This window comes from Mustelus asterias, chromosome 5 (assembly GCF_964213995.1).
Source record: "Mustelus asterias chromosome 5, sMusAst1.hap1.1, whole genome shotgun sequence".
NCBI lineage: Eukaryota > Metazoa > Chordata > Chondrichthyes > Carcharhiniformes > Triakidae > Mustelus > Mustelus asterias.
Genome location: NC_135805.1, coordinates 118,101,067 through 118,128,434, shown reverse-complemented (window position 1 = coordinate 118,128,434; position 27,368 = coordinate 118,101,067). Strand labels below are relative to the sequence as shown.

The 27,368-nt window shown below is 42.5% G+C and overlaps 1 protein-coding gene across 1 annotated transcript in view; it reads right to left on the bottom strand.

Annotated features, from left to right (window-relative positions):
• csmd1b (CUB and Sushi multiple domains 1b) overlaps positions 1–27,368 on the bottom strand; it is a 2,043,836-nt gene that overhangs the window by 1,729,335 nt on the left and 287,133 nt on the right. Inside the window, exon 5 of the mRNA XM_078213588.1 lies at positions 13,037–13,149. Within this exon, the coding sequence (XP_078069714.1) occupies positions 13,037–13,149 (113 nt within the window). The remainder of the gene's footprint in view (positions 1–13,036; positions 13,150–27,368) is intronic.

Sequence of the window (27,368 nt, the reverse complement as noted above, 5' to 3'; positions counted from 1 at the left end):
AGAGCTGCATAATATCAGCAGTGAAAGCACCCACCTCAAACAATTGGGAACTTTAAATATGTTTAATAGGCTTGGTATCTTTTTAGGCCATTTCCTAACATAATGTAGCATGCCAATGACAGTACATTAAGTCATATTATCAGTGGCACTGTATGACATGGGGAAGCAAGGATAAATTATTTAACCGCAGCCTGTGTGACATATGGTATTACCAAATTACACAACCATGGCCTTCGATTTTATTCAGTGAAGTGAATCATGGTACTACTTTTAAGAGTACTGCTTTCTGATTGTAAAACCAGAAGAGCACACACTCTGAAGTCAGAGCATTCACGATAGGCAAGGTAACCTCCCCAATATGAATATCAAACAGATTTTTGATTTGACGAATGCTGACCGATTGATCCAAATCTTTCAGCAAGGATATATTTGAAAGAGGTAAAGGTTCAGAAATCTGACACGATAATCAATAAATACAGGGCCTACCCCCACGTCACCTGCCCTTCATCTACCTGTGAATTAAATGCTTCAGTTTATTTCAGATTATCTGGTCAGCAGTGCAGCAGAAACATGCATTGCTGACCTGGTTTAAAAGTAAAGTCTTACCTTTTTTCAATGGAGCCTTTGGACCTTGCTGTCTGGGCTCCAGCTTGGACCCAGTCATGAGTTGAACAGGAGGACAAGTGGCAAAGAGCAATTCCAGAAAAGACACGACTCCGTTTTTTGGTTATGAATTGAAGGCACGCCTCTTAATGTCTGTCTTCTGTTCATTGATTTGCAGAGTTTTTAAATGTCCCTTTCTTTCATTGGTTTCTTCCTGACATTGTTCCAGCTCTCATCCCCCTCCCCCTGCTCCACAGAACTGCTCACCCATAACCCTGGCATTGCTCATCCCCCAGCTCCATGCTTATCTGCTAGCTCCCAGAGTCCCAACCCTAACATTTCTGGTTCTGTTCTGATATCTGACAGGGAATCCACAAGATGAGCTCGGTACATTGTCGGGGATGAAGGCCAGGGGAGCTGGAAGGAGGGTCCGATCATTTTTTGTGGCATGGTGCGGGGAGGTGCTGAGCATTTTCCAGAGTGCAAAGGAGGGTGAGTATTGTCAGAGGGTGCAGGGGATAAGCATATTGTTGGGAGGGAAATAGAGTTGTGTCTGGTTGAACATTATGGTGGAGTGGTGAGCTATGTTGGGGGCAGGCCAGTGAGCTGCACTGGGGAGGCAAGTGAGCTATGTCCAGGGGCTGAGCAGTGTCGGGTGGGCGAGTGTCAGAGAGAGAGCTGCGTTCTGTCAGGGGTGGGGTGAGCAGCATTTGGGTTGCCCTTGGTACCGGAGTGCTTTGGCTCTCCACCTTATTTGCTTCCATCTGTATTCCTGAGCAGGCTTCATGCTTCCTCAGAACAGCTCTCAGTAAATCTGTGTAAACGCTAGGGCACCCATAGGGAAAACTGCCTCAGGTTACATGATGATATATGATCACAGAACCATGTATCTCAATATCAAAACTTCCTGTTCTGGTGCAAATTGACTTTCTAGAGCTCGTGACTCTGAATAGCAGCGAACACCTCATCATTCACTAGTATTAGGATTGGAATATGACATGACTGTGCCTTTAAGAAAGTCATATTTAAATTTATTTATTAGTTTCACAAGTAGACTTACATCAACACACTGCAATGAAGTTACTGTGAAAATCCCCGAGTCGCCACACTCTGGCACTTGTTCGCGTACACTGAGGGAGAGTTCAGCATGGCAAATGCATCTAGTCAGCACATTTTCAGACTGTGGGAGCAAACCAGAGCATAGAGGAAACCCATGCAGACATGGGGAGAACGTGCAGTGACCCAAGTCAGGAATTGAACCTGGCTCTCTGATGCTGTGAGGCAGCAGTGCTAACCACTGTGCCACCTTTGAGGGAGCAGAAGGGCCTCGATTTAGCATTTCATCTGAAATACTCTCTCAGGACTGCACTGGACTGTCAGCTTTGATTTTTGTGCTCAGGTCCTGGAGTGGGACTTAATTGATCCCACAACCTTCTGATTCAGAAGCAAGAGAGATACCAACGGGATCATGGCTTACACCCAAAATAGGTTTCAAGACTTTTTTTTCTCTGGTGGTATCTTCAGTTTTCCCTCCTGGACATTACAAAACCCACAAGATATAGAAAAGGAATTCTCATAAACTCTGTTGAAAAAGATAATTATAAAGGAACTTTCTCAGTGCTAACCACTGTGCCACCATGAAAGGTATTTTAAGCAAGTTCTCTGCAGTTATAAGCAACCCTGTTTTCTTCTTCGTTGTGGCACTGACATGTTTGAGCAGATGTCCTTTTAGTGCTGATAAAGTCATCTGATGTGCCTTTTGTTTATTTTTAATCTGGACCTCAGGCAATGTCCTGGAGTTTTACGACCCTTTTGAAAAGTCTGGTTTATGACTGATTGACAGATCAAGGTCAGATGGTTCCTTCCCAGGGATATCCAAGGGTTCACTTTCAGTTTGGCGGAAGCTGTTGGACTCCAGACTGAAAACAGTGTTTGTGTCTCTCTCCCTGGCATTGGAAATTCTGTTGGCTACTTAGAAGCTGTTTGGACTGCAAACTGGAAACAGTTTTTTCTCAGGCTCTGGAGTGAAATTTTTGCTGTCGGCGGTTAACTAGATAGAGGCAAGCAGTGGCTCTCTTTCCACCTCAAGGTGTGCTAGCAGTTGCACATCATGAGCAGTTGCAGGACAGGGAAGTCAGAGTTTCAATTGTCCATCCAAAGAACTGATTTACATCAGGTGTTGCAAAGCTGCAATTCCAGCATCACGTGAGCATACTTATTTTCTGTGTTAAACCGAAACCAGGGTGTATGTTTGTGGGCATTTGTTTGGTTGGAACAGTACATTGAGCTGTTAACTATATATATGGTTGTTTCTCTTCTTGTTTGTAATTTGGAAAATCATCTTTTTTATATGTTAACTGTGTTCATAAATAAACTTTGTTTGATAAAAGCTCCCTAGTACGTCATTTGAATCATAACTGGAGTGAAACATCTAATGTTTACCCATGCTAAAATTCAAAGTGCAAAAATGATTCAGGATGACTTCATAAAAACTTTTGAGTTTCTGACCTAAATTATAACAGGAACATTTGAGTCAATCAGCTTCAGAAAGTGCGAGCAAAACGTAAACAAATGGTGCTAAAATTTTTAACTACATGTTGAAATGTGGTTGTGATGCCCTCATTCTCCGGCATTCATTTTCTGAGATTCTTTCCCTTTTTAAGTGGTTTCTATCATGAGCTCTGTTCTCAGAACATGAAAGAAGAGGAGCCAAGTCAAAATAGATAGTTCTTGGTTTGGATATAGTGTACCAGATATCTAGCCCATTTCGATTACAGCACAAAGAGATAGTCTTGTTGTTCCCAAGGCACCAAGGCCAGTTTGGGAGAAGTTGGTGCAGATGGTTGTATCATAATTATGATGTTGTTGCTATCACAGAGACTTGGTTAAGGGAAGGACAGGATTGGCAGCTTAACATTCCAGGATACAGATGTTTCAGGCAGGATAGAGGGAGATGTAAAAGGGGTTAAGGAGAATATCACAGCTGTACTGCGGGAGGACACCTCGGAGGGCTCAGACAGCGAGGCAATATGGATAGAGCTCAGGAATAGGAAGGGTGTAGTCACAATGTTGGGGGTTTACTATAGGCCGCCCAACAGCCAGTGGGAGATAGAGGAACAGATATGTCGGCAGATTTTGGCAAGGTATAAAAGTAACAGGGTTGTTGTGGTGGGAGATTTTAACTTTCCCTATATTGGCCGGCACTCACTTAGTGCTAGGGGCGTGGATGGGGCAGAGTTTGTAAGGAGCATCCAGGAGGGCTTCTTGAAGCAGTATGTAGATAGTCCAACTGGAGAAGAGGCTGTACTGGACCTGGTATTGGGGAATAAGCCCAGCCAGGTGGTCGACGTTTCAGTCATGGAGCAGTTCGGGAACAGTGACCACAACTCAGTAAACTTTAAGGTACTGATGGATAAAGTTAAGTGTACTCCTCAAGTGAAGGTGCGAAATTGGGGGAAGGCTACTTATCACAATATTAGGCAGGAACTGAAAAATGTTGATTGGGGGCAAATCCACATCTGACATGTGGGAAGCTTTCAAGTGTAAGTTGATAGGGATTCAGGACCGGCACATTCCTGTAAGGATGAAGGATAAGTATGGCAAGTTTTGGGAACCTTGGATAACAAGAGATATTGTGAGCCTAGTCAAAGAGAAAAAGGCAGAATTTGTCAAGGCTGGGAACGCATGAAGCAAGTGTGGAATACAAGGAAAGGAGAAAGAAACTTAAGCCAGGAGTAAAGGAAGGCTATAAGGGATCATGAAAAATCATTGGCCAGCAGGATTAAGGAAAATCCCAAGGCTTTTTGTACATATATAATGAGTAAGAGGGTAGCCAGGGAGAGGGTTGGCTCACTCAAGAACAGGGGAGGGAATCTATGCATCGAGCCAGAGGAAATGGGCAAGGTATTAAATGAGTATTTTGTATCAGTATTCACCAAAGGGAAGGACTTGGTGGATGATGAATCTGGGAAAAGATGTGTAAATAGTTTGAGTCATGTTGAGATCAAAAAAGGTGGTGGTATTGGGTTTCTTGAGAAACATTAAGGTAGACAAGTCCCCAGGGCCTGATGGGATATACTCCAGAATACTGAAAGAAGCAAGGAAGGAAATTGCTGGGGCCTTGAGAGAAATCTTTGTAGCCTCACCGGCTACAGGGGAGATCCCGAATGATTGGAGAATAGCCAATGTTGTTCCTTTGTTTAAGAAGGGTAGCACAAAAAATCCAGGTAATTACAGGCTAGTGAGCCTGACGTCAGTGGTAGGGAATTATTGAAGAGGATTCTTTGAAACAGGATTTACTCCCACTTGGAAATAACTGGACATATTAGCGAGAGGCAACATGGTTTTGTGAAGGGGAGGTCATGCCTCACTAAATTGATCGAGTTTTTCGAGGAAGTGATGAAGATGATTGATGAGGCTAGGGCAGTGGATGTTGTGTACATGGACTTCAGTAAGGCCTTTGACAAGGTCCCTCATGGCAGACTGGTGCAGAAGGTGAAGTCGCTTGGGATCAGAGGTGAGCTGGCAAGGTGGATACAGAACTGGCTCGATCATAGAAGACCAGGGTAGCAGTGGAAGGGCGCATATATATAAATGATTTGGAGGAAAATGTAACTGGTTTGATTCGTAAGTTTGTGGATGACACAAAGGTTGGTGGATTTGTGGATAGCGACGAGGACCATCAGAGGATACAGCAGGACATAGATCGGTTGGAGACTTGGGCGGAGAAACAGCAGATGGAGTTGAATCTGGACAAATGTGAGGTAATGCATTTTGGAAGGCCTAATACAGATGGAAAATGTATAGTAAATGGCAGAACCCTCAAGAGTATTGATAGGCAGAGGGATCTGGGTGTTCAGGTACACAGGTCACTGAAAGTGGCAACACAGGTGGAGAAGGTAGTCAAGAAGGCATACGGCATGCCTTCATCGGCCGGGGCATTGCATTTAAAAATTGGCAAGTCATGTTGCAGCTTTATAACATAGTTAGGCCGCACTTGGAATATTGTGTTCAATTCTGGTCACCACACTACCAGAAGGATGTGGCGGCTTTGGAGAGGGTACAGAAAAGATTACCAGGATGTTGCCTGGTATGGAGGGCATTAGCTATGAGGAGAGGTTGGAGAAAATTGGTTTGTTCTCAGTGGAATGACAGAGGTTGATAGAAGTCCTGATAGAAGTCTGCAAGATTATGAGGGACTATGACAGATTGGAGAGTCAGAAGCTTTTTCCCCAGGGTGGAAGAATCAATTATTAGGTGGCATAGGTTTAAGGTGCGAGGGGCAGAGTTTAAAGGAGATGTACGAGGCAAGTTTTTTTTTACACAGACAGTGGTGGGTACTCGCTGCCGGGGGAGGTAGTGGAAGCAGATACATTTGTGACTTTTAAGGGGCATCTTGACAAATACATGAATACGTTGGGAATGGAGGGATATGGTCCCCAGAAGAGTAGGGGCTTTTAGTTAGTCGGGCAGCCTGGTCAGTGCAAGCTCGGAGGGCCGAAGGGCCTGTTCCTGTGCTGTAATTTTCTTTGTTCTTAATACAATGGATATTGTTGTGGTAAGGTTAACATTTTTTGCAGTCAGACAATGTTGCAATGTATTTATGTTATAAATCCTAAGCGTTGTGAGTTGACAAATAACACAACTGCCACCAAAGCAAATTGGAAAAATATTTTTTGAACAATATTGACTAGTTTCACAATAATTGCTGATTCCAGGTTTATTTGATTGCTTTTAAATAATCTGTTTGCTCTTTATTGGTCGGAATAGTTTTTTTATATGAAGCAAATCAGAATGGTTAATTGAACAAACTCTGATTATTTAAATGAATAATTGGAGTATAGACTTGAAATGCAACATTCACATTGGAAACGACATGATTTAAATAACAAACGGTTCAAGATCAGTGGACTATGTTGGGTGCAACACCCTCAAGTCATCGAAGCATCCCATGCTGTTAATCCTGGGTTACAGGAGTCCTATGCTCTTTGCAGATGTTTTCAATAAGGCATTTTTATGAAGGAGTCACTTTTGTTTTTAGGCTTGTGGTTGGGACGTATGCAGTGCAACCAATTCACATTTCAGTTTTTTGCGTGCACTGACATTAACCTTTACATTCAGCATCATATCCTCCGGAAAATTCACCATTATGAATGGAAATCTTCTCAGGGTCACAGACCATTGTAAATTCATCAGCACATGGCATGGCCAATCCAACATCATCAGCTGCAGACAATTCAACACGCGCAGTTTGACATTAATTCAACATTACAGGTCAACATATCACTGACACAGATCAATGCAACATCATGAGTTGATATCAAGGCACCATCACGAGCTAATATAAATTCACTGCCCCACACTATGATCAATATTGGCGTGATTTGCTTCAGCTTCCTGTATTAGATATAGATATTTCATGTGTTTCTACTGTCTACATCAAATCTCTTACCAATGTAAATTGCAGAGTTTATCGACTTATTTTACACTCATTATATCTGCTGAATAGCAAATTGTAGAGCTTCAGCAGAATGTGTTCCACAGTAAAATTACCTATTAAGTATTCATCAACTAATTACTTAAATTAAGGCTTAAAATGGATAAATTAAACAAGTTTTGATCCACAATTATTTCAATGAATGCCTTTAAAAGCTCTGGAAAACAAGCACACCCTTCAGCAAAAAAGACAAAGCAGCCATTCTGTTCCGTTTGTCAAGATAAGAATGTTACAAATTTTGATTCAGCCACAAGGTATTCACACATTTTTCACATCGTGAGTGACAAAATGTCCATGTTTTGAATATAGAAGAAAAAGTTTTCATTCACATTTAATTCTTGGTGCTGTCAAAATGAGGAAACCCTGAGAAATTGCTGTTGCCTGCACTCAACCCTGGAACACCGAGATAACAAAGGACACCCATGTCAGACTCCTATTTATTGACTGCAGCTCAGCCTTCAACACAATTATTCTGACAAAACTCATCCCCAAGCTCCGTGGCCTGGGGCTTGGCTCCTCCCTCTGCGACTGGATCCTGAACTTCCTAACCCACATGGGGTTATGGGCATAGGGTCTGGTAGGATTGTGGTCGGTGCAGACTCGATGGGCCAAATGGCCTCCTTGTACACCTGTAGGATTCTATGATCCTAAACTGCAATCAGTAAGGATAGGCAACACCTCCTTCATGATCATCCTCAACACCGGTGCCCCATAAGGCTGTGTCCTCAGCCCCTTACTATACTTCTTATACACCTATGACTGTGTGGCTAAATTTCCCTCCAGCTCGATTTTCTAGTTTCCTGATGATACCACCGTAGTGGGTCAGATCTCAAACAATGACAAGATGGAGTACAGGAAAGAGAGAGAAGGAAAGAGATAAAGAATAAAGAAAATAGTAAACTGGTGCGACGACAAATGAAGGAGATAGTCATCGACTTCAGGAAGCATGCCCCTGTCTACATCAATGGGGACGAAGTAGAAATAGTCGAGAGCTTCAAGTTTTTAGGTGTCCAGATCATCAACAATCTGTCCTGGTTCCTCCATGCCAACGTTATAGTTAAGAAAGCCCTCCAATGCCTCTACATTCTCAGAAAACTAAGGAAATTTGGCATGTCTGCTATGACTCTCACCAACCTTTATAGATGAACCATACAAAGTAGTCTTTCTGGTTGTATCACAGCTTGGTATGGCTCCTGCTCTGCCCAAGACCACAAGAAACTACAAAAGGTCGTGAATGTAGCCCAATCCATCATGCAAACCAGCCTCCCACCCATTGACATTGTCTACATTTCCCGCTGCCTCGGAAAAGCTGCTAGCATAATCAAGGACCCCACGCACCCCGGACATATTCTCTTCCACCTTCTTCCGTCAGAAAAAAGATACAAAAGTTTGAGGACACAGATCAACCAACTCAAGAACAGCTTCTTCCCTGCTGCCATGAATGGACCTACCCTCGCATTAAGTTGATCTCTATCTATACGCTGGCAATGACTGTAACACTACATTCTGCACTCTCGCCTTTCTTCTCAATGTACGGTATGCTTTGCATAGTGCGCAAGAAACAATACTTTTCACTGTATAACGATACATGTGACAACAATAAATCCTATGTAGCTCAGTTACATTTTCTACTAAGACTTGCACGTTTTTCATTTATGTGGCTTTAAGCGAAGAAATGAAGTTCTACAGTTCCTTGATCCCTCACTTATAACTGATAATCCTCTGCATGAAAGATAATGAATGGTAGTAAAACATACCAGTATTCTCTTCTCATTGCTAATTTTGGCACAAGGAAGTCAACAACAAAAAAATACGACTCTTAACTATTCTTGAGAAGCAAAAGGATGGGTCACTGCACAAAACCTTCAGGTAAAGAATATGACAAGTCCATAAGTAGGTGTAGATTTGATGTAAATTCTTCTTCAATGACATTATTTAGGGAGGGAAGCTCTAACTACTTGAATCCAAGAAAGAGTTCATAACTAAGAGATAAGGTGGATGGGAATTGAAATCCCGTCTGAATTCTAGTTAGGTAGCAGGAGAGCCAATGGTCCAATTTTTTGGAGTTAACAGTCTTGAGAGATTATCAGCTGGATGAAAAAATGCTGCAAAGAGGTGAAGATTTAGCTGAAAGGAAAAATGCCAGATTGAGCAATGCTCGCTCAATCTACAGAAGTAACTCGACTGAGATATGGAGGGTCAGTTCCATTGGTTGCATGCTTGGACATCTTCAGAAGTCTCCTCACACAACCCATTTAAAAGTGGAATCTGCGCAAACTTGTATAATTATTCGAGGGAATAAGTTTCTCATTCTTGCAAGGGTAAAATTCATCATATTAATCAATACATTCGCTTCTCCCTTGACCCTTCCTATTTTAGTAGATCCTTTTCTCAAACTTGTGACTGAATGGAAATTAACTCAGCTTCAGACAAAAAGACATGAAGGAAATGTAACAGGTCTCAAAATGTGGGTAATTTATTTGTAATTGTTATTACATTTCTCTCACCATTTCTTCACTTAAAGCCACACAAGAAATGAAAAAGGTGAAAGTCTTAGTAGAAAATGTAACTGAGCTATATTTCAGAAAGGACAATTCTTTTTCAATATTGCTGCTCGCAAGTCTTTTGTTTCAACCCCTGAATTGAAGTTTTGCTGATTGCTCCAATGTGACTTCACAATACGTGAACTGTGGATTGATGCTAACATGGACAAGGTACAGAAATACTTGGTGTAAAAATAACATTCTGATGTTAACAGCAGAAAGAAAAGTACTTCAAACATCACAGTATCAAACATTCGATCATGTCAAGATTTGATTTGATTTGTTATTGTCACATGTATTGGTATCGTGTGAAAAGTATTATTTCTTGCGGGCTACACAGACAAAGTATATCGTATATAGAGAAGGAAAGGAGAGATTGCAGAATTTAGTAATCCTTAATTGCAATCTTAAAGACAAGGGTTGGAATGTTTTCATTCTTGATTTTCAGGCCAGAAATAGCTGAACTATTTCTCCAGCTCGCCAAGTGATTATATTTCCTTCTTAATCTCGAGGTTGTGATAAATGAAGAAACAAAATTTTGTTAATGTATCATTATTGGCTTTCACTTGCCAGGTCTGTGATAGGTATGTCCCTGTCAGGCAAGGAGGAATTGGTAGGGCTAGGGAACCGTGGTGCACCAAAAAAGTTTCTTTGTTGGTTAAAAAGAAAAAGGAGGCTTATGTTCGGATGAGACGTGAGCACTCGGGTAGTGCACTAGAAAGCTTTAGATTGGCTAAGAGGGAGTTGAAGAGCGAGCTTAGAAGGGCTAAAAGGGGACATGAGAAGACTTTGGCGGATAGGGTTAAAGAGAATCCTAAGGCGTTCTATAGGTATGTCAAGAACAGAAGGTTGGTTAGGGCAAGTTTAGGGCCAGTTATAGATGGCAGAGGGAAGTTATGTGTGGAACCGGAGGAGATTGGTGAAGCATTGAACCAATATTTCTCTTCGGTGTTCACGCAAGGGGACATGAATATAGCTGAGGAGGACACTGGGTTGCAAGGGAGTAGAATAGACAGTATTACAGTTGATAAGGAGGATGTGCAGGATATTCTGGAGGGTCTGAAAATAGATAAATCCCCTGGTCCGGATGGGATTTATCCAAGGATTCTCTGGGAGGCAAGAGAAGTGATTGCAGAGCCTCTGGCTCTGATCTTCAGGTCGTCGTTGGCCTCTGGTATAGTACCAGAAGATTGGAGGTTAGCGAATGTTGTCCCATTGTTTAAGAAGGGGAACAGAGACTTCCCCGGGAATTATAGACCGGTGAGTCTCACTTCTGTTGTCGGCAAGATGTTGGAAAAAATTATAAGGGATAGGATTTATAGTTATTTGGAGAGTAATGAATTGATAGGTGATAGTCAGCATGGTTTTGTGGCAGGTAGGTCGTGCCTTACTAACCTTATTGAGTTTTTTGAGAAAGTGACCAAGGAGGTGGATGGGGGCAAGGCAGTGGACGTGGTATATATGGATTTTAGTAAGGCGTTTGATAAGGTTCACCATGGTAGGCTTCTGCAGAAAATGCAGATGTATGGGATTGGGGGTGATCTAGGAAATTGGATCAGGAATTGGCTAGCGGATAGGAAACAGAGGGTGGTGGTTGATAGTAAATATTCATCATGGAGTGCGGTTACAAGTGGTGTACCTCAGGGATCTGTTTTGGGGCCACTGCTGTTTGTAATATTTATTAATGATCTGGATGAGGGTATAGTTGGGTGGATTAGCAAATTTGCTGATGACACCAAAGTCGGTGGTGTGGTAGACAGTGAGGAAGGGTGTCGTAGTTTGCAGGAAGACTTAGACAGGTTGCAAAGTTGGGCCGAGAGGTGGCGGATGGAGTTTAATGCGGAGAAGTGTGAGGTAATTCACTTTGGTAGGAATAACAGATGTGTTGAGTATAGGGCTAACGGGAGGACTTTGAATAGTGTGGAGGAGCAGAGGGATCTAGGTGTATGTGTGCATAGATCCCTGAAAGTTGGGAATCAAGTAGATAAGGTTGTTAAGAAGGCATATGGTGTCTTGGCGTTTATTGGTAGGGGGATTGAATTTAGGAGTCGTAGCGTTATGTTGCAACTGTACACAACTCTGGTGCGGCCGCACTTGGAGTACTGTGTGCAGTTCTGGTCCCCACATTACAGGAAGGATGTGGAGGCTTTGGAGAGGGTGCAGAGGAGGTTTACCAGGATGTTGCCTGGTATGGAGGGGAGATCCTATGAGGAGAGGCTGAGGGATTTGGGATTGTTTTCGCTGGAAAGGCGGCGGCTAAGAGGGGATCTTATTGAAACATATAAGATGATTAGAGGTTTAGATAGGGTGGATAGTGATAGCCTTTTTCCTCTGATGGAGAAATCCAGCACGAGGGGGCATGGCTTTAAATTGAGGGGGGGTAGTTATAGAACCGATGTCAGGGGTAGGTTCTTTACCCAGAGGGTGGTGAGGGATTGGAATGCCCTGCCAGCATCAGTAGTAAATGCGCCTAGTTTGGGGGCGTTTAAGAGATCCGTAGATAGGTTCATGGACGAAAAGAAATTGGTTTAGGTTGGAGGGTCACAGTTTGTTTTTTTTAACTGGTCGGTGCAACATCGTGGGCCGAAGGGCCTGTTCTGCGCTGTAATGTTCTATGTTCTATGTTCTATGTATCTCAGCCAATGAGTCATTCTTCATCTATGAAACTCCATAGTTAGGACAGGACTTTTCCTACCAGGTTGGTGTCTGTCTCAGTGAGTGCCAACTCCAGCAGATCTACTGGGCTCATATTTGTGGCAGGCTTAGTGATGGATTCCATGAGACAAGGGGGTCCTTGAAACTTAATCCAGCAACTCGCCTCTTTCAGCTCCAGCATTGTTGATATACAGAACATATGGGATTTCAGATCCCAACAATGGTAAAGCAGGAATTATAGCAAATCCATGAGATAAGATTTTGAGCAGTTTCCTTCACAGTTTCCTGAACTTGAGGCTCGAGGGTAAAAAATAAAGGCTCGGATATCAGCAGGTGACCTGAGCTTAAGCCTGCCCCCACCTGATGTTGACACATCTGCATTTGCAAAAAGTGGAAGTCACTTGACAGCAAGCTGGAGTAAAATTTCTGCCATTTCTCTTCCTCACACAAAGGTACTTGGGCCAATTTTAGCAGCTGCTGCCCAAGCTGAGATGAACCAATTTGGCATAACCAAAGTGACACATCTGATCTCTGTAACTCTATAGTCACAGAGCAAACTCAGTCAGTGGAAGAAACCTTTGCATTCTGCTTACATTTTAAATTTAAGCATGTACTGAATGCATTGAAAACATGGTATTGCAACCAGAGACATTTATATTCCGCTTCAGAAAAAGCAAGACTTTCAAATAACATAAGAGCATCGCAGTTAAACAGGTTAACATAGCGGTAACACTTCTACCTTCATAAACAGCCTTGAATCCTTGTGCGCTGACAGCAAAATCCGTGGTGAACCAGAGAGTGAGGATTGAGCCTGTGCTGACAATTGGTGATGGAAGTTGAAAGCCAGTCACCCTGAGAAAACATGCAACATGAAGAGGGTAAACAAATAATAACCAAATCATTTGGCACTTGTGTTCAAATATCAAAACAATTATCTTTTTTATGGACTATGTATTTTTTGTTGCATCTTCCCAATATTTATTCTCCGAAAAGGAAGAATGTCCAGGGGAGGAGGAAGAGTGAATCTCAGTGAATTTCTCCAGTATAGACAGAGTGGGCCAAATGGTCACCTTCTATGCTGTAACCATTCAATGATTCTACATCAAAGAATAGCTTTTGCAGATAAGGAGGATTTTGGTTCTGTGGACCCCAACTTCCCAGAAGCCAGTATGTTACAGTTAAACAAGTATAAAGTAGAAACAGAACATTTGAGAGTTGGTAATTGGATTTCTGAACATATAAAATTAAATTGAGAAAGCATCATTCATGGTATCCTTAAACACTTTACAGCCATTCAAGTACTTTTGAAATGTAGCCAAGTACTTTTGAAATGTAATAGTGGGAAAAGGTAAATAATTTGCACTTCGCAACATCCCACATCAGTAAGATAAATGACCAGATTATTTTTCACTGGTGTCATTTGAGGTATAAATATTGGCCAGAGTACTGAGAGGACTTGATATCCAAAAACTGCCATGCAATGTTTTAGGTTCACCTCAGTGGGCAGATGAACAGCTCATCATGAAGTAACAATCGATCAAGTCACCTTACTGAATCGTTGCTACCAATGAGAAAGATACATTTTAAACTCTGCCGATGAACAGTGCTTAGTCAATATCAGTTTGTCACAATTCAATATTTGATGAAACTGTTTAGAGAACTGGTTATTAGGTCAAATGGTAATTCCGACACTTCAAGGCCCAATGAAGCTCTGGGTGTTGCTCGGTAACATCAGGTTCAGCCCAATTAATTCATTTCTGGTCAACTCCATAGATTCTAAATATTCTCAGGCAATAAATTCACAATTATGAATTTTGGGAATGGAATGTTTAAGTGTTTCAAAATACAGCACAAACAATTTAACATTTTAAAATTGAATCATTTCCATTTACCTTTAACAGCTAACACTTCCTATATATCTTGTGTGCAAGAATTACAGACTTGACCGTTGTGTGAATAGTCTAGACTTGTATTCAACCCATCCCCTAGCAGAACGATAGGCCTTTTTTAAATTCACAAGCTACCTGTAGCTGCACAGAGCAAACACAGTCAAGGAATGGCATGTGACTAAGCTGAACAAGATTAACAATTAGTATTGCCCAGTGGTAGGTCTGTCCTGGTTAAAGAAATGGAGCAAAAAACAATAGTGACTACACAGTCAATTTCACAATACAATTCAATAGCAGTTTTTCGTCTGAGCAATTAAACCATCAAGCTTTGAACAGTCGACTTTTTTTATTATCAAGGATAGCAGCATATAAAAATAATGTAGAAAATCAATATGAGAAAATATGCAGCATTTAGCCTCATGGAAGCCAACTACTGGTTCCACATCAGCACAGCAATGTTCTGAAAATAAAAATGCTTTTCCTGAAACTGCAATTTAAAGGACACCATTGTTACTCAGTTGAGGTCAGGTCTGCTGCTTGTGTCAGCCAATCAAGTCACTCTCATCTGCTCGAAGACTGTAAAGCAGAAGGTGATTTGTATTTTCAATCAATGTCTTCCTCCAGAGTGAATCTTCTTCCATGCTGTTGCTCAGCAGAAAATTACACTTTCCCAAGCACTTCTCAATTGGAATGTCTGTTCAATCTCATTCATCATGACAGAATTCCATAACTCCCTATACAGGCAGATGCAGTGCACAGTGAAACAGAAGTGGCCTGTGTCTGAATGCCAGAAATCTTAGACTGTTTCATCTGTCATATAATTCAGATATGTCACTATTTGTACATGAAGTTCTTAACCAGATATTCAAACGTACTAGATTTTTTTAATGGATTTTTTAAGGAATTTGGAACATTTTGAACTAAGAGGGAGTGAGAAAAGCACACTTTGTTCCTTTTATTTGTTGTGGCGAACCCATCTTTAGATTACTCTTCCCAGTGACAGCATGTAAAAAGCATGAGTTGCATTTTTTTTCCCCTCAGCGATTGCAAAGTCTTTTAAGTCTATTTGTTTGTTTTGAAGTTTCATCATTACAATACAGAATGGGTATCAAAGCATCAAAAACTCAAAGCTCTCATAGAGGCTGTGAATTGGGCATGCCTTTCCTTGTCCATTCTGGTTATTGACGCAACATGGGAATGATCACTCTCTTACACAATATGTTCTTGTAATCAAAAGATCCATCTTTGTGGGGTGGGAAGATGGAGGTGGGAGGGGGGGAGTTTTTGCTTTGCATGACAGATAAAAACATCTGAAAATTATGAAGACGATAATAACAACAATGAAGCATTTTTATCGATGATGTGTTTTGATACTGGCTTTTTCTTTATCTGCAATTGTTTCCTGACCAAAACGGAGGTCTTGTCGCACAGGGTAGCATCCCAACATCTGGGCCAAAAGTTACAGTTTCAAGTCAAGTTTTGTTAAGGGGAGGTCAAGTCTGACCAACTTGATTTAATTTTTCAAAGAGGTGACCAGAAGCGTCGATGAGAGCAATGCATTTGATGTGGTCGGCTTCGACTTCAGCAAGGCTTTTGGTAAGGTCCCACGTGGGAGACTGACAGCAAAGATAAGAGCCGCTGGAATCCAAGGAAATGAGGCAAATTGCATCCAAACTTGGCTGAGTGGCAGGAAGCAGAGGTCGAAGGGTGTTTTTCTGACTAGAAGACTGCGTCGAGTGGGGTCCCGCAGAATTCAATGTTAGGGAGGCTGGTGGCTAAATTTGAAACTCATGGAATTGAAGGCAAGTTACTGACCTGTTTAGGGCATTGCTTATTAACAGGAGACAGAGTAGCAATAATGGACAGATACTCTAATTCGTAGGATACGATGAGTGATATCCCTCAATGATCTGTGTTGGGGCCTTGAATGTTCATGGTATTTAATTATGACTTAGATGATGGAATAGAAAACCACATTTCCAAATGTTCTGATGACACAGTTAAACAGCATTGTAAGCAATGTTGCTGGAAACATAAAATTATGAAGTGATATTAACAGATTGTGAATTGAGAAAACTACGACAAATATATTTCAACGTGAAGATGTAACAGATAGTTTCATAGGTTCCCTACAGTGCAGTAGGTGGACAATTGGCCCATCGAGTCTGCACCGACTCCTCAAAAAAACTCCTCAAAAGAACCCTGGTCCTATTGCCATTACCACACGTATTTACCCCGTTAATCCACCTAACCGACACATCCTGGCACACTAAAGGGCAATTTAGTATGGCCAATCCACCGAATTTGCACATGTTTGGACTGTGGGAGAAAACCAGAGCACCCAGATGAAACACACGCAGACACGGGAAGAGCATGCAAACTCCATACAGACAGTGACCCAAGGCAGGAATTGAACTCAGCTCCCTGGTGCTGTGAGGCAGCAGTGCTAACCACTGTACCACCATTCCAAAATGGGAAAATGCTCGAAATAATGAAGGCTCATTGAGACTTGGAGGTGCAGATGCATTGATCACCCAAAGGTCACAAACAGGTACAGAAAAGAATCAAAAAAGCCAATGAAATGCTAAGTCTTTATATCTGATTTGATTTACTGTCACATGTTTCAGATAAAGCTCGGCACAACATCGTGGGCCGAAGGGCCTGTTCTGTGCTGTACTGTTCTATGTTCTATGTATTTAGTGAAAAGTAATGTTTCTTGCACGCTATACAGACAAAACATACTGTTCATAGAGAAGGAAGTGAGAGAGTGCAGAATGTAGTGTTACAGTCATAGCTAGAGTGTAGAGAAAGGTCAACTTAATGCAAGGTAAGTCCATTCAAACATCTGACAGCAGCAGGGAAGAAGCTGTTCTGGAATCGGTTGGTACGTGACGTCAGACTTTTGTATCTTTTTCCCGAAGGAAGAAGGTGGAAGAGAGAATGTCCGGAGTGCATGGGGTCCTTAATTATACTGGCTGCTTTGCCGAGGCAGCGGGAAGTGTAGACAGAGTCAATGGATAGGAGGCTGGTTTGCGTGATGGATTGGGCTACATTCACAACATTTTGTAGTTCCTTGCAGTCTTGGGCAGAGCAGGAGCCACATCAAGCTGTGATACAACCAGAAAGAATGCTTTCTATGATGCATTTGTAAAAGCTGGAGAGAATCGTAGCTGACATGCCAAATTTCCTTATATTTCCTTATTCCTTATATCTAGGGGAATGAAATGCATGCTCCAGCAACACAATGCTCTGCTTCGACCACACCTCAGGTACTGTTAACAGTTCTGGGCACCAGACCTGAGGAAGAATATATTTACCTCAGAGGGAGTGCAGAGTAGATTTACCAGAATGATATTTGAATCCAAGGATAAATTCTGATGAGAGATTACACAAAGTAGGGTTATATCTCCCAAAATTTGAAAGTTAAGATATTAAGAGAAACAGATCAGGTAAAGAGAGAGAAACTATTTTCGTGGTTTGGGTAGTTGAGGGCGAAAGGGCATTGTCTAAAAGTTAGAGTAAGAAGTCACACAACACCAGGTTAAAGTCCAACAGGTTTATTTGGTAGCACAAGCTTTCGGAGTGTCGCTCCGTCTTCAGGTGAGTGAGGAGTTGTGTTCACAAGCGGGGCACATATAATCACAAACTCAATTTACAAGATAATAGTTGGAATGCGAGTCTTTACAGGTAATCAAGTCGACAAGGTGCAGACAATGGGAGTGGAGAGAGGGTTAAGCACAGGTTAAAGAGTTGTGTATTGTCTCCAGCCAGGACAGTCAGTGAGATTTTGCAAGCCCATTAGAAAATTAATGGTTATTAAAAAAATAGAGCCAGACCTTTCAGGAATGAAATTGGGAAACTCATCAAAAATAGATATTCAAAAACTTCTTCTGCAAACCAAATTAATTATTGATTTTAAATCTGAGGTTTACAAATTTTTGTTAACCTCAGGTAAAATGGGGTATGATTCCATTGAATGGTAAGGGAAAAGGCTCAAGGGGCTTATTTAAAATATATTTTCTATCATAGGATGTGGGTATGACTGGCAATGCCAGCCTTTGTTGCCCATCCCTAATTTCCCTTTGAGGGCAATTAAGAGTCAACCACACTATTGTGGATCTGGGATAACAAGTGGGCCAGAGCAGGTAAGGATGCCAGACTTGTTTCCCTAATAGAACGTTGGTGAACCAGGTGGGTTTTTACAACCATCTATAATGGCTTTATGGTCTCTATTAATGAGACAAGCTTATATCCCAATTTTCTTTTCTCCAAGGCGGCCTTCAGGACACACGACAGCGCAGAGTCGCTGAGCAGAGACTGATAGCCAGGTTCCGCACACATGAGGACGGCCTCAACCGGGATCTTGGGTTCATGTCACACTATCTGTAACCCCCACAACTTGCCTGGATGTGCAAAATCTCACTCGGTGTCCTGTCTGGAGACAATACACTTCTCTTTAACCTGTGCTTAATGCTCCCTCCACTCACATTGTCTGTACCTTTAAGACTTGATTAGCTGTAAAGACTCACATTCCAATCATTATTCATGTAAATTGAGTTTGTGTCTTGTGCCCTATTTGTGATCGGAACTCCCACCCACCTGACGAAGGACAGCCTGTTCCGAAAGCTAGTGGCTTTTGCTACCAAATAAACCTGTTGGACTTTAACCTGTTGTTGTTAGACTTCTTACTCCTTTCAAAGTCCCCAAGATCAACATTTGACAATACATTTCCTCACTTCACTGATGAAGCATCTGAGTGCATGGGACACAGAAACAGTCATATGTCCTGAGAGGAGCTAGCTTCAGTACTGAAGACCTATGCTGACCACTGTAAGAAAGATCATCTAGCACGGCCATGCCACTTAGGTCCATTCAACAACGTTTCTAGGTACATTTTATTCACCAAAAGTAGGAGCCAGGCAATGATCACTGTATTAGTCTCCTAATCATCAGTTAAGTGGTGGGGAAGTAATCAATGGTGTCAATAAAAACTGCCCACTCACCAAATATTTGCTTGCTGATCCTTAGATTGGGCACAACTGGAGATCTTGTCAGAGCCTTGATTTAGTTCTAAAGAGCAGGAACTGAATAGCAAGAAGAGATGGCACGGTAGCACAGTGGTTAGCACCGCTGCTTCACAGCTCCAGGGACCTGGGTTTGATTATCGGCTTGGGTCAATGTCTGTGTGGAGTTTGCACATTCTCCTCATGTCTGCGTGGGTTTCCTCCGGGTGCTCCGGTTTCCTCCCACAGTCCAAAGATGTGCGGGTAGGTTGATTGGCCATGCTAAAATTGCCCCTTAGTGTCCTGAGATGCGTAGGTTCGAGGGATTAGTGGGTTAATATGTAGGCGTATGGGGGTCGGGCCTGGGTGGGATTGTGGTCGGTGCAGACTCGATGGGCCAAATGGCCTCTTTCTGCACTGTAGGGTTTCTATGAAGACAGCCTTTCAATGTTTGGCACCGGGGAAACTGTGATAGCCTGAAATCAATGGACAAATCTCCAAAGACTGGGGTCATTTCCGATGCACAGGAATATCATCAGAGACTAACAATCAGTGCTCCAAGGCAGCCTTCTTGGATTCACTTGGCAAAGAGTCTTCCATCCAACCCTTCCCTCTGACATAAGACGAAGGGGGTGGGGGATGTTCACTGATGATTCTATCGTGGTCAGCACCACTTACAACTTGGACTGACTAATGCACGTTCGTGCCACAGAAATACCAAATCATGTCTGTTCCCAACAAAAAATTTCCAGGACCTCCTGCTTAACTTCAAATAGGACTGCTGCAGTTGAAGGAGGCAGCTCACCACCATCTTCGGAAAGACAACTAAGGACGGGTAATAAATGTCCAGGGGGCATCAGGCTGTGCCAAGGGGTCCACTCTGCAGTTGGGCTGAGTGACAGAGGGAGGGAGGCCAGTGATTGGGGCTGGCCATCGGGGTGGGGTTGGGGCTGCGGAGGGGAGCGCTCAGCGCTGTGCTGTTGGCCTCTCCAGCGGGAATAGGCCCCGCCTCCTGATTTTTGGAATGATTTATGCTAGTGCACGTTGCAGTGCACAGAACGTGGGAGATTCATTTTCAAACTCCCACTCAAAAGCCAGCGGGATTTACTCCAGTTTTTACGCGATTTTGACACTTAAAATTCTTTTGGGAGAATCACACCCCAAGCCAATTCAAGTCACTCAGCATCCTGACTCAGATGTACTCCTGCTGTTCTGTCATTTTTGATGCATTAAAATCAATTAAACATCAACATGAGAGCACCATCACTACAAGGACTGCAAGGTTTAACACCACCACTTTCTCTGAGAAATAAGGCAACATATGGAGCCTTGACAACATGCTCCAAATCCTGAGATCAAATACAGAAAAAGGCACAAGAAAGAAGCAGCTCTTAGCAATAGCCTTATAGGGAAGTATCAATTTTCCAATTTTCTTTTTGGGTCAGTTGGAGTCAATGTGGGGGTCTGCCAGAGGCGCATGTTCATCAGAACCTATATCCTAATGGAGTGCCTCCAACCTCACTGAATGCATCTGGGAAATTCATTCTTGTGGCAAGTAAACAGATCGGCAATTGCTGTTGAAAGTAGAGATGCTACCATCTCTCCTGTTATAATGGCAAGCACAGTGAAGATGGGAACCTTACAATGAGGACTTGCAGAATCTTTTTAAATTGTCTTCACCGCAGGCATACTTCACAAAAAACATGGCCTTCTTTCGTTTCTTCAGAAGGAACTCTTCAAAATGCAGCTAATGAAAATACAACAAAACTTACTCCAACTTATAAATCAAAGAAAGGGTTCAATAAAGGAACATCATTACTCCAAACTTGGGGCCTCACCCTGGGCCACTCCAAGCTCCCCACAATTCTGCATAGTTCCTTATTATAGTGAATCAGCTGGTCAGCTGACTATTAGATCACTCTGTAATTGGTTCCATGGTTTACTGGGTCAGCTGACCCTTACATCTTGTTCCCATCGGTCACATTACATCCAATACAGAGTTGTCACCCTTTACATTCTCACATCTATTGCATCATTTGAGTTTTCTTTCCAAAGATGTTTCACATGCAATGAACCATTTGCCTCCCTTTCTTCAGAAACATACAACACCTCCAATGAAAAGACTTGAGAGCCCATCTCAGCTTTCACTGAGAGTTGAGGGAATTGGAACAATTGCATTAGCTGTCACCCGGATGAATGGATGAATCTTCCACACTGTTGGCTGACTGCATTGCAGGAAGAGGAAGAGCTGGTCACATAGTCATGTTATCCAGCTTATTCTGACCACATAGGCCACATTGATGGGAGGTCATGAAAAAATTTACAGTCTGCGCTGTGTAGCTCTCTCACCTGAAGAATGGAATTAGCAAAGCTAAACAAATATTCGGCTGCTTTTCAAGGGCACTTGAGTGCGAATTATAACAAATTATTATAACCTCGCACAGATCATCAGAGGTTTCACTGGTAATAGTGTCCAATTTAAACATGATTGCATTAGAGAGATTTCAGAACACTTACAAAAATGCTTCCAATAATCAGTACTCCAGAATTTGTAAAAAGAATTAATTTGTTTTTATTGGAGGAAAAAATCAAAAGTAGATATGGTCCAAATCTTTAAAACACCAATGTAGTTACATCGATGGAAGAAGGATTTTTAAGTGATGCCAAGGCTGCATGCCTACAGGACAGAGGATCAAAATGAATGCGTCTGTGCAAGAAGCGATTAGAAGATTATTTTCCACCAATATCATTGTGGTTTTGAGAAACATGCTTTCAACAATGTTGTTGTTCCAGTTAACTCTTTCAAAAATTAATTAGAAGATGGAACTAAACCCAGAGATTACTGCTGGTGAATGCTTGATAAATTCATGTTCCATTCCACTATCTGGTTACTAAAGTGCAGGCAATAACACATTCCTTAAATAGAGGCAGAGTGTGTTCAATACTTGTCTGCTCATATCACCAAAAGTATTTGGAATTGCATTTAAAGGTCTGATGGGTTAAAAGGCATTTCTTATTCAATTATTTTTAAGCTCCTTTGTAAACAGAAAAAACTCAGTGATAATTAGCGTGCAATCTTACAAAAAAATTCTAAGTGTCATGAATTTAAGACATGGTTTTTGGGCAAGTTTGGTAACGCAATCTTATGACACTGTCATTCTTTTGGACAGAAGTGCGATTCTCACCAGTTTATTGGGTGAGGTTGGGGGGGAGGGGTGGTGCAGAGCCTAAGCTCGCTGGTGAAGCAGCACAATAGTTAGCACTGTTGCCTCACAGCACCAGGGACATGGGTTCGATTCCCAGTTTGGGTCACTGTGCAGATTCCGCACATTCTCCCAGTGTCTACTGGTTTCCTACCGCAGTCCAAAAGATGTGTTGGTTAGGTGCATTGGCCATGCTAAATTCTCCCTCAGTGTACCCGAACAGGTGGCGGAACATGGCAACTGGAGGATTTTCACGGGAACTTCATTGAAGTGTTAATTTAAGCTTACTTGTGACGCTAATAAATAAACTTAAACTTAGCTGCAGACTGCTCGGGGCACCATTGTGTAGGTGCCCCGATCTCCCAGTGAACTGGGAGACCTCAAGCTACATTAGCACCGACTATCTGGTAGCTTATCCAATTTTGGTTTGTAGGATCTCACTGTGCACCAGTTGGCTGCCATACCTTTCCAACATTATAATACTGACTGCATTTCAATGGCTTAAAGCGTGTTGAGACGTCATGAGGTAAATAAAGGCAGAAAATAAAGGTAAGAGGTAGCACACTGCAGATGTGGCCAGTGTAGGTGCAGATAAATGAGAAATCCACTGTATTACATCTGCCAACTCCTGCTGCACAATCTTAAATACTGCCTGGTAACCTGTCCACTTGTCTGCCTGGAGAACCTTACCTCTTCCATCTCCCTCTCCGCTTCCTGCACAAAGATGAAATTCAACAGCTAAGCCATCTGAAAACATTCCCAATAGCCAACCATCTCACCTCAAATCCCCAAATTATTTCAAAATTATCCCTCTTGTCATAAAAAATGAATGGACCAATTCAAAGTATGCTTCAAAGGAAGGATCCCAGTGGACAGGTATTAGATTAGTGCACCATAAGTAACATATTCACATCCACACAGAGAACCTTCATAATCGTTAAGTAATGAATGTTGTAATAAGTAATGTATTTTAGACAACATTGTCTGTCTGTTAATGATTCACTTGTCAGTGCAATTCTCATGCACCTTTCGTGTGATAAATGCCCTGATGATTAACGTAATGGACCAACAACCTGGATTTATTAATTAGTGTCAGTTTTTGTACTATTGTTTTACAGAATGAAAGGTTGAAAATCGTTATCTTAAGCATTGAGTTCTATATTTTAGAAATTCTGTAAGGGGTGGCTTTTTTGTAGATTCTTATGGTGTACCGTACTCTCCCAGTGAGGAATTGAATAATTGATTATGAGACAAGCATCACTAACAGGAGTATTCGTAAATTCATATTTTAGCATATTGAAGGTAAAAATTCCCACCCTCCTAATGCTATTTTACCCACATTGGGAGAAGCATCCACCACTTGGGGAGATTGCCAGTTATGTCAACGTGGCCTCCCAAATGGTCCCCAGGGGAGTTCTTTTTTTATTCCTGGAAGTTAACATCCCCGACATTACCATCACCATTCTTGGGTATGTCCTGTCGCACCAGCTGGATAGACTCAGCAGAGGTGGCGGCACAATGGTATACAGTCAGAAGGGAGTTGCCTGGTAGTCCTGAACATCCACTCTGGACCCCATGAAGTCTCAGGGCACCAAGTCAAACATGGACAAGGAGACCTCCTGATGATTGCCGCGTACCTTCCCCTCAGCTGATGAATCAATGCTCCTCCATGTTGAACACAACTCTACGGTTGAACTCAACTTGGAGGAAGCACAGAGAATGCAGAATGTACTCTGGGTGGGGGACTTCAAGCCACTAAGAGTGGCTTGGCAGTGCCACCACAGACCGAGCTTGCCAACTCCTAAAGGACATAACTGCCAGACTGAGAATGCGGCAGGTGGTGAGGGAAACAGAAGAGGGAAAAACATACTTGACCTCATCCTCACAGGTGCTGCCTGCCACAGATGCATTTGCTCATGACATTATCAGTAGGAGTGACCACTGCACAGTCCTTGTGGAGACAAAGTCCCATTTCTACATTAAGGATAACCTTCATTGTGTTGTGTGGCACGACCACCATGCTAACTAGGATAGAATTTGAACAGATCTAGCAACTCAAAACTGGGCATTCATTCAGGACTTGTAAAAAAAAAATCAGTGTCACCAAAAAGTATATTCATTCAATACATCCAACCATTACAGCGTATAGTGGGTGGATGCGCACAGAGGTGCCACGGCTTGGCATGTGGTGGCATGAGGGACCATTAGGAGTGGTATGGGTGGCCCCAATGCATGGAGCAAGGATGAGGGGCATGTGTGTGGTGAGGGAATATGAAGGGTGTGGGCTTTCTAATTTTATTATAACTGGGAACAAGTCCCACAGCACTGAGGTAGGCCTTCTAAACAGCCCACCTCCATACCTGACAGACCCTGTGGTGGGCCTTAAACTTTTTCCCGAACAACTAACCTGACTGCAGCTCACACCTATCACCCCATCTCCCCTCCCCAAGCTGACCAACTAAAGTCCTGTTCTTGTAGGTTGTTCCTTCTGAAGCTGGCGGCTCAGCCGGAAATTCTTCCAGGCTCCCACTAACTGCTTCGAGAATGAAAATCCAGCCCAATAATTTAGAACATGATGAACAACACTTGGCTATGTGCGAATTAGTCAAGGAAAGCCAGCATGCTTTGTAAAAGACAAACAATAGGTGGGATATTTTGGTCCCATTTGCTGACAAGATAGAGCCGTGCTGTGAAAGCCAATGGACTTTGAACTGGCTTTCCGTATCCACTGAGTCAGCCCCAGAAAATCCCAGCCACCAGCTTGTTGATAAGGTAACGAAAGATGTTTGATGATGCAGATGATATAGCTGATGTGGTGTACATGTTCTTCCATAAAGCGTTTTGATCAAGTGCCACGTAATAGGCTTGCCAGCAAAGTCGAAGCTTATGAAATAAGAGGGAGTGTGATCACATTGATACAAAGTTGGTAAAGTGACAGGAGAGTGAGTAATGATGGCCATTTGTTTTCCAGGAAGGTAGACACAGTGTTCCCAGGAGTCAGTCGTAGGAACATGACCTAGAATTGGGGACAGAACACAATTTCAAAATTTGCAGATGACACCAAACTTTTTTTTAAATTGGTGACCGGGATGTGGGCTTTGCTGGTCAGCAGTTATTGTCTATCGCTATTTGCCCCCAAAGACTGAGTTGCTTGCTTGACCATTTCAGAGAGCATTTAAAGTCAACCAAATTGTTTTGGATCTGGAGACACATGTAGGCCAGACCAGGTAAGGGCAACAGATTTTCTTCCCTAAAGGAAATTAGTGAACAGGTAGGTTTTTATGACAACTGACAACGGTTTCATGGTCATTCTGATGCGATGATGCCAGCGTTGGACTGGGGTAGGCACAGTAAGAAGCCTCAACACCAGGTTTAAGTCCAACAGGTTTATTTGGAATCATGAGCATTTGGAGCACTTCAGAGTGCTTCGAAAGCTTGTGATTCCAAATAAACCTATTAGACTTAAACTTGGTGTTGCGGCTTCATGGTCATCGTTAGGCTTTTAATTCCGGATTTTAAAAAAAAATTCAAATTTCACCATCTGCCATGGTGGAATTCAAGCCCAGGTCCCCAGAGAATTACCCTGGGTGTCTGGATTACTAGTCCAGCGACTACACTAGTCACTCCATAGCATGACACCACTGCCTCCTCTGTCACAAAATTTTTATCATTGATCTGACTTCGGCCTCAAATACTTTCTGTAAAATAAGACATGCTGAATTTTTGGGCGATACCAAGGTTGTGAGTTTGAGCCTCACCTGAAGCAAATATTATACTGCAGTTACACAGGTGGCACGGTGGTTAGCACTGCCGTCTCAGCACCACGGACCTGGGTTCGATTCCCGGCTTGGGTGACTGTGCAGAGTTTGCATGTTCTCCTTGTGATGCGTGGGTTTCCTCCGGGTGCTCCGGTTTCCTCCCACAGTCCAAAGATGTGCAGGTTAGGTGGCCATGCTAAATTGCCCCGTAGTGTCAGGGGGACTAGTTAGGGTAAATGGGGATAGAGCCTGGGTGGGATTGTAGTCGGTGCAGACTCGATGGGCTGAATGGCCTTTTTTTTGCACTGTAGGGATTCTATGATTTATGAAAATTGGTAATATGATGACATGTGAGGAGATTAGCAACAGGTCTCAAGACGGACTGTTTGAACATGTGGCACATGAAGTTTCATGCAGGGAAATATGAAGTGATACATTTTGGTAGAAAGATCGAGGAGTGGCAATATAAAATCAAAGGCGCATCTCTGAAAATTGAACAGGAACACAGACACCTCAGACTATATGTGCACAAATGTTGAAGTTGGCAAGGAAGATGGAGAAAGTACTTAAAAGCATTAAGTACAAAAGCAAGGATATTATGACAAACCTGGATGAAGCACTGGTTTTGCTTCAAGTTCAGGACTGTCAATTCTCAGCAGCCCACTTTCAGAAGAAAGTGAAGTCATTAAAGATGCAGAAAAGATTTACGAGAATGGTTCCAGTTATGAGGGCCTTCAGTTCTGTGGGATAGCGAACCTGGGGCTGTTCTCTTTAAGAGGGGCAAAGATTGAGAAGAGGTTTGATCGCGCAGTTCAAAGTCAGTAAGGGTTTAAACAGAGTAGAAAGAGAGAAACTGTTCCGACTGGAAGAGGGTTCGAGAATGAAACAACACCGATATCAGGCGAAAAGAACCAATAGCAACATGGGGAAAACAGCCATTTTTTAGCAGTGAGTTGTTATGGCCTGCAATGCACTGCCTCAGAGTGTGGTGGCCACAGACTTTCCAAAAGGAATTGAGTAATCACCTGAAGAGGAAAACAATTGCAGGACAATTGGGTAAGGGCATGCGAATAGGATTAATGGGTCTGCTCTGCAGAAAGCCAACATGAACATGACAGTGGCACTACTTCACTTCTGTTACCATTCTACATTTCCAAAACTACTGTTCAAGAACTCAGCTTACCCAGGAAAATTCATTTGATATTTGCACCGTTTCAT